At 40.0% G+C, this 8808-nt stretch overlaps 1 protein-coding gene across 1 annotated transcript; it reads left to right on the top strand.

Annotated features, from left to right (window-relative positions):
- The first annotated feature begins 869 nt into the window (after window positions 1–869).
- On the top strand, window positions 870–1799 carry LOC118855381 (putative olfactory receptor 5AK3). Its single transcript, XM_036765471.1, has one exon. It carries the CDS (start codon window positions 870–872, stop codon window positions 1797–1799), a length of 930 nt encoding a protein of 309 aa, XP_036621366.1.
- The last annotated feature ends 7009 nt before the right edge of the window (window positions 1800–8808 follow it).

The raw sequence follows: 8808 nt of genomic DNA, 5'->3' as shown, positions 1-8808 counted from the left end.
GTTCCAACCCTGAATAATGAACATCTCTCCAATTATTTCTTTCCCTTGGTCTGTGAAGAGTATTTATAATTGGTTTTATAAATTGTCTCTGTGTATCGGTAGGTTGATGCCTAGATAATGGGGATTCTTATGACACTGGAATGTCTTGTTTCTCCTCCTTTCAACAGCCTTTGCAGATATTTTGAAAGAAATTTCTCTTATTCTTGTTTCTCCCTGGTTTTTATGAGTACTGTGTTAGTGAATTCCTGGTTTTTGAGAGATGATGAAAAAAATTGTGAATTTATTTTGTCTCTGACAAACTTGCTAAAGCAATTAATTGCCTCATTTAGTTTTTCACTGATTTTCTTGGGTTTCCTAAGGAGAACATCTTGTCATCCTCAACTTGGGATATTTTGTCTCTCCTTTACCAGTGTTTATACTTATGATTTTGTTCTCTTCATATTGCTAAAGATAGTATTCCTAGAACTATGTCAGATAATGCTGGGGAGATTTTAATGACTCATTTAAACAACACTTAAAATTTTATAAAATTGTCCTGAAAACTCTGTGAGATAACAAATCCTGGTGACCCAATCTCCTCCTTGCAGATATAGGAAACTAAGTCTGTGAAAGGTTAAGTAATTTTCCTATTGTCACACAAGTAAGAAACAGAGACTGAGATAGAATGTGAATCCAGGTCTTGTGGTTACACTTTCTGGGCTCTATCCACAATTCCATTCCACCAAACCCATGGTAACCTTATAAAACCAAACTTAGCATGTGAAAGAAGATATGAGCATGAAACAAAAGATGATTTCATTGCTAATTCTGGGTCAATAATCTCCTTCTGGTCTTTCTCTCTGTATTCTTCTTCAGATGATATGGAAGACATGGAACAAGGAAATGGCACCAGAGTGACTGAGTTCATTCTACTGGGATTTGCAGTTCGCCAAGAAGTGCAGTACATCCTCTTCCTTGTGTTTCTGGTCATCTACATTACATCTCTAGCGGGCAATGTTGGTATGATTCTGCTCATCAAATGTCATTCCCGCCTTCACACCCCCATGTATTTTTTCCTCCAACACTTGGCTTTCGTTGACCTGTGTTATACTACTGCTATCACTCCCAGGGTGTTATTGAACTTCCTCATTTCCAACAAATCCATCTCTTTCTCAGGGTGTCTACTGCAGTTGTTGGTTTATGCTACATTTGCCACAATTGAATGTTACCTCCTTTCTGCCATGGCCATAGATCATTATGTGGCCATCTGTAACCCACTGCACTATGCAGTGGTCATGTCCCGGAGGGCCTGCATCCAGTTACTCACTGGATCCTATTTCATGGGATCCCTGAATGCCTCCATACACACAGGTTTTGCCTTTTCACTGTCTTTCTGCAATTCCAACACCATCAATCACTTCTTTTGCGATGTGCCCCCAATCCTGGCCCTCTCCTGTTCTAGTATTGATGTCAATGTCATGTTGTTAATAGTCTTTGTGGGTTTTAATCTGTCGAGCACATTGTTGGTTGTATTCTTCTCTTATGTTTACATCCTGGCTGCCATCTTGAGGATGCCTTCTGCCGAAGGAAGACACAAAGCTTTCTCCACTTGTGCCTCCCATCTGACGGCTGTCATCATTTTCTATGGAACTCTGTCTTACATGTATTTACAGCCTTCTTCCAGTGAATCCCAGGAGAATGATAAGGTGGCCTCTGTGTTTTATGGTATTGTGATACCCATGTTGAACCCCCTGATTTACAGCCTTCGGAATAAAGAAGTCAAAGAGGCCATGAAAGTTCTGGTAAAGAGTTGCTTATGAGTCAAGACTCACATTCCAATGAATTGGTTCAGAAATACATCTGAACAAAGGGCATCCATCCTATCTCCCTTCTTTGGCAGTCACATGGGATAGTAGAGAGAATGTTAGGCTTGGAATCAGGAAGACCTAAGTTCAAAACCATCTAAGACATTTACTAGCTCTGTGACTCTGAACAAGTCACTCTACCTTTCTTAGTCTCAGTTTCTTCATCTGTTAAAAAGGGAACATAATATCACCTATCTCCAAGGGTTGTTGTGAGACTCTAATAAGATAGCCTATATGAAACATTGTGCAAACCTTCAAGTGCAATACAAATGCGAGGTGTTGTTATTGTTATTGTTGCTTAAAAAGACATGTGAGGATGTTAGAGAAAGACTTCCAATAGTGTCTAAAATAAATTTACTAATATCGCCCCAACTTTAATGTAATCATAACAATAATAAGCCAAGTGTCCCAAAAGTTGTAGTGCGGTGTTAAGCTACAATAGCTTCACTAGCTCATTAAGCTATAAATAACTTGAAAGTTCCCTAAGACTTTTGGGATGTGTGATGCTTAATGGGATGCTTTGGGATACTTAATGCTGAAGATGCTTATGAGGATGAGAGTGAGTGCTTGCTTACATTTTGCCAAAGTACCTTAGCATATATAATTTAAGTAGCTCTTCAGAAGACCTACCTTAGGTAGGTAGTAATATTGTTCCCACTTTATAAATAAAGAAACTGAGTCTCAGAGAGTGATTGTGTCATAGAATGCTAAGTCTAGTAAACATCTTAGTCCAAACATTCCCCCATCAGACTGGAAAAAAAACAACTTAGGATGGAAACAGGAAGCAATTTGCCCAAAGCCATAGAGCTAGTTAGCAAGAGAGATTGATAGGCCAAGGAAAATGGCATTCCTGTGACACCAACTGAGTGGTCAGCAGGAAGCCTTTCTAATCATTTAAAAATGTATAATACTCTATGTCAAGGGTTCTTAACCATTTTGGCATCATGGACCCCTTAAGTGGACTAGAGAAACCTCTTGATCCCTTTAAAGAATAATATTTTTAATTCATAATTGAAATAATGCTACATTTCAGTTAGAAATTAGTAAAGATAAAGATGTAGTTTTTCCCATTGAAGGTTATAGATCTTCTGAAATCTATCCATAAGCTGGTTTTATGATCTCAGGTTAAAAATCTCTGTTCTATGTTAACCTGTAGCCTAATGAGACAACTGTCTAATACCCCTGGATTATTGTCTGACCATAGTGGGATATCCAACAAGTCACAGTGGACTAGAATAAACCATCAGATTTGGCTAATGCTCCTCCCACAATAGGATGAAGAGTAGCGCAGACTCCTATAGCACTGGGCATTTAATAGATACTTGTTTAATTGACTTATGCTGAACAAGTAAGCAGAGGCTAGAGTTCTGCCTGCCAAGCCGCAGGGCCTCCAGGAAACCTCATAACGATAACATCTGGGGCTTCCACTGCAATCTGTAGCAATGCTAAGCAAACAGATACCAAGGCTTCTTTTCATTTAGACTTCCCTATAGATGAAGAATAGCTTTGCCCTGAATACACACTGACAATATTAATAAGCTAGCAGAGGACATCACCTAGAAATAAGAGAAGAAACTGTTTTGAGCCCCCTCCAGTCATGTAAACCTATTCACTGACTTAAAAACGAGACCTACACTGATTGAAATGCTTTCTGATCTGTTCATTAAAATTAATTGCCTAAGGATGTCTAATTCTCTTCCCTGGTGGGATGGGGGGCAGCAGTAGGCTCCTGCCAACAATTCTGGGGACCCCTGCTTGCCCTTGTGTCAAGCAAAGACATGGCTTTGCTGGTTATTGCAGAATAGTATTAACCAGAGACAGGGACAAACTACTCCCACATGCAACTTCCTCCAATAAAAGCCATTGACTGGCATGCTACTAAGAGAGTTGATGGAACCCCACCCCACTTCCATTCCATTCAAGACCAGAACAGTTGTATTAGAAAGTGGCTAAAATGTGCAGTAAACAGAGTATTACACTTGGAGTCATTACACTTGCAGGAAAACTTGAAATCAAATCCTAACTTAGCTATTTTCTTAGCTCTGTAACCCTGCTCAAATCTTTTCACCTCTCTAAGCCTCAGTTTCTCTCTATCTGTTAAATGAGGATAATTTGTTGTAAAGACCAAAGAGATGATATAGGTAACATGTATTAAAAACTTTAAAGTGCTATATGAAGCCTAGATGTTTTGTGGGGAGGATGCTAAGGAGAAAGTTCAGATTCAGGGAAGACCCATGGTGGGAGAGAGAGTAGGACGCCAAGAATGTGGGACATTAACAACTTTGGGGGGTGGGGCTGGAGGAGACCACAGGAGATCTCATGACACTGACAAGCTTCACAAGTCTACTGCCAGGGACTCAGAAAAGGGCTCAGAGCAGGGACAGGTCAGAGAGGAGCTCACCTGGGCTCAATCAAGTGGAGGAAGGAAATTTGCCATCTGGTCATTTCCTATATTACATAATTATTCTTGTTAACGAGATGTTATGTTCAACTATTCTACCCACCGAAGGAATGCAAGTACTACTGATGCCTTCTAAATTTTAGGTGCCCTTTTGCCAAGGTCCTGCCCATTGTAGTCATGTGAGAGAATTGCATTAAAGATTACCAACCCCTAACATCTACTTGTCCAGTGCCCAGTTAAAACTCATCAGTAACTCCATTTAGATGCCCGCTGGAGAAAGTGGAAGACCAAAGAAAAAAAAAGTCCAATAGCTTGTACATGCTCCATTTTCTAAGCAAGAATCAGCTATCTGTGGAAGAACCAAAAGCAAAAATGATAAGATTTCCTTAGCTGTTGAGACCTAAAAATAGAAGTGACTTGGAGCAATTAGAGTAAGGTTCACAGGAAAGGAGTAAATGATACTTGTTCCTTCTGAAGTCAGAGTCTCTTTAATTTCCAGCATTACAGGTGATGTCCTGGAGGTACCCCAACTTCAACTCTAAAGCCTCCATATATAAAAAAGTGACTAACATAGCAAAGAACTTTAAGAGCCAGCTGCAGGAGATGCCCTATATTAAAGATCTGAAGGCCCCCAGATAGCAGATCTTAAAGGTCCTGATTTCAACTAGTATTTATGTGAATGTTTTGAAGTGTTAGTAACTCTGTTAGCTGTGAGGCATAGTACACTAGCATTAGGTAACTGTAAGAGACACCCACTAGAGTGATGTATTGTGTGCAGAATGAGGGAGAGGACAAGCTCATTGAACTAAGATTCACAGAAGCTTAGCTTTGGAAGGAAACAAGCAAACTACACCTGATGAACTACTCCTTCTACATCATATCTGATAAGTGGTCATCAAGTCTTGACTTGGTATTTCCAAGGAAGGGTAACACATCACTTCCTAAGCCAACCCACTCCACCCCAGGAGAGCTCTGATTTTTTAGGAAAGTTTTCTTTATATCCAACAAAATCCTACCTGTAGCTTCCACCCTAGTTCTACCTTCTTGGTATAGAGAGACCAGGTAAAACCTTTTTTTCTTTTGGTTTTCCCCATATGATATTTTTTCAGGTGCTTGAAGGAAACTATCATGTCTCAGCTATGAAATGAAGACAAAACTTTAGCACATGTGCTACAAGGCTATTGAAAAGATCAAGTGAGGTCATCTGTAAATGTATAAAGTGCTTCATCAACCAGAAGGCACTATATCAAAGTTAAAAGTTATTATTTCATACTTCTGCTGAGATACAAGGGGGAATAAGGAGGTCCCATCCATCTCTGAGATGCTGATAGTCTGTGATGATGGCCTAAGGCAGGAATTCTTCATGTGTTTTGTGTCATGGACATCTTGAGCAACCTGGTGAAGTTTATGGACCACTTCTCACAGTAATGTTTTTGAAGTCATAAAACACAATCTAAATTAAATATATTGAGATAAGGATATAATTTTTCCTATGCGAGTTCACAGACACCCTGAAATCTATCCACACAAAACAGAATCCCTGTTCTAGGAGCATATAAAACACTTCTGCTGTCATTCTTGCACTGCAAGGCAGCAGTGGAGGAAGATTCAAGTGGTATAGAGCACACTGAAATTCATTCAACATTAAAATTATGGAATGCAATTTAGTATTTCTTTGTTGATTCCAAAGGCACTTCAGGGTCTTACAATGCTTCAGGCTAATCATTATACAGTTCAGTGTTTACTGCCCTACAAATGTGTAGGTGTTAAAAGTACTTTGGGGACTATAAATAGTCTGTGTTCTCAGTGGCCTTGGGAAGTATACATGCCTGTTTGTGATTTGATCTCAGTGTTTGCGGAAAAGACCTTGCCTCCAAAATATTCTACCTACCAGGCTGTGATGGGAATTTAAACACCACCACTGGGTTTACAGTATTCAGTTCTGGGAGTTACATTTCATAAGAGACCAACACAAGCTGGACTGAATTTGAAAGAGGGCAATGAAAATGTTCAGGATCATGCCATAAGGATCAACTGTAGGAAATGGGGATATTCAACCTTGAGAAAGAAGACTCTGGGGCAATAGGCTAAGCTGTCTTTAAATCTTTGAAGGGCTGTCTATGGAAAAGGGAGTATACTTGTTCTCGGTCTAAGAGGGTACAACTAAGAGCAATGGAAATTTTTTCTGAGAAGCAAATTTAGACAAGATGAGCAAAGACTTTCTAGCAATCAGAGCTGTCCAGAAGTTGAATGGCCTGATTTGGGAGGGGGTCCCTCATGGTCAGTTTTCAAGTAAATGATGAATAACCACTTGTATACTCCTTGATATTCTCTTTTCTCTGGGTTTTCAGAACACCACCCTCTCCTGGTTTTCCTCCTACCTATCTGACCACTGGAAACTAGAAGGCACAGTGGATAGAGCACCAGCCCTAGAGATGGGAAGACTGATCTTCCTGAATTCAAATCTGGCCTCAGAAAGTCATTAATCCTATATTTGTGTCAGTTTCCCTATCTGCAAAATAAGCTGGAGAAGGAAATGACAAACCACTCCAATATCTTTGCCAAGGAAATCCCTAATGGGGTCACAAAAAGTTTGACACAAATGAACAACAACCTTTCCATTCTTCTTACACCTTATTCCCTGTCATCTACTCTTTAATGCAGTGACCCTGGCCTCCAGACTATTCCACAAATAAGGCACCCCATCTCTCATCTCCAGGAATTCTCTCTGGCTGTCCCCCATGCCTGGAATTCTCTCCCTAATCCATTCCAACTACTGACTTACCTGGCTTCCTTTAAGACCCAACTAAAATCTCACCTCCTACAGGAAGCCTTCACCAACCCCTCCTAATTCCAGTGTCTTCACTCTGTTAATTATTTCTTCTTCATCCTGCATATAGCTTGCTTTGTATATATTTGTTTAAATATTGTCTCCTTTACTAGATTGTAAGCTCTTTGAGGGGAGGGACTGTTTGTCTCTTTCTGTATTCCCAGTACTTAACATAGTGCCTGACACATAGTAAGCACTTAAACGTTTATTGAATTGAATTAAGTGGGTAAATTTTTACTATTATTTTGGTTTATGCCACTTATCATTAACTTATCCTTCTCATCTTTTTTGAACAGGCCTCAAATAGAAATGACCATCGGACAAATAGCTCTCTGGCCATGATTTTCCTTTATTGGATGTTCTATTCACTGTTGCACAGGTGGACAAAATAACTATTTTTTTCAACGAAGAAAAGAATTCACCCTCTACAGGCTCATTGAAAGCATTCTTGGCAACTCCAGCAGCAGACTCAACAAGAGGGTTGAGCCACCCTCACCCTGTCTCTTATGATTTTTATCTCCTTGGACTAGTATTTATACTTTGAAAGCTTGGCCCATTTATTATGCTATAATTGTGATAATGATAATATCATAGAGGGATTTCTTGCTTATTGCAGAAAAATGATTTATTGTTTTTTGAGATTGGATATCCTTGCCTCCCTTGGTCTGGGAGTAGTACATTGTCCACTTGCAGGCCCAATCTCACTACTGATCAGTTTGGGAGCTGGTTTGTCCCTCCTCAGGCATGCTAGTTATCCCCAAATCCTGGGGGCTCTCCATATTAGTGCTACTCTTAGCTCAGACAGCCAATTGCATGTCAAAGCAATCCACCAGTCTCAGCCTCCCCAGTAACTGGAATCAAGTCTGTACCACCATACCAAGCAAAACAAATATCTATCAGGCATTTACTATGTGCAAGCCACTATACTAAACTCGGTGGGCGCAACAACCAAAGTGAAATAGTCCCTGTCTTGAAGGAGTTTACATTCTCCAGAAGAGCAGAAGGGTTATACAGACAAATAAATACAAAGTATACGCCAAGTAGTTTCAGGAGGAGGCTTTCACTGACAACTGGGAGGATTCAGAAAGGCAGCAGGTAGAAGGTGACATTTATTTGCTTTGAGGAAAGCCCAGGATTTTATGAGATAGAGAAGATTAGAATGCGTATTCCTGACCTAGGGGACTAAAGGTAGAAGACTGTTTACCATGTGTGTAGAGTAACTCTCAGGCCAGTGTGACTCAAATGGACAACAATCAAAGGGTAGTGATAGGAAATGAGATTTTTTTTTCAAAAGGCTGAGTCAAATACTGGAAGGCTTTAAATGCCATGCTGAGGATCCTGTGTTATATCCTTGAAGTAATAGGGAGCCACTGAAGGTTTTTGATTTTTTCATATCTATTTTAGCAATACCATTTTGGCAGCTAAGTGGGGAGAGTAGGAAGATTGGAAGCCAGGCAAGGAATTAGGATGATATAGAAGCAGTCGAGGCAAGGAATGATGAGGGCCTGAAATAGAGTAGAAGTGTGTGAGTGAGAGAAGAGGGTGAATGTGACAGATGTTGTGGAGGTGGAATTGACAGGACTTGGCAAATGATTGGCTACAAAAGTGAGAGGGAGAGAGAAGAGTCAAGAATAGAGATATCCAAGGATCCAACTCAGTTCAGCTCCATTGCCTTTACTTTTTCCAGTGTTCATAATAGATAGATGCATAAACGATAACCTTTGTTGTAAACA

Source organism: Trichosurus vulpecula, chromosome 6 (genome assembly GCF_011100635.1).
Source record: "Trichosurus vulpecula isolate mTriVul1 chromosome 6, mTriVul1.pri, whole genome shotgun sequence".
Classification (NCBI taxonomy): domain Eukaryota; kingdom Metazoa; phylum Chordata; class Mammalia; order Diprotodontia; family Phalangeridae; genus Trichosurus; species Trichosurus vulpecula.
Note: the sequence above shows the minus strand (reverse complement) of the source record. Positions and strands in the feature narration are given on the sequence as shown.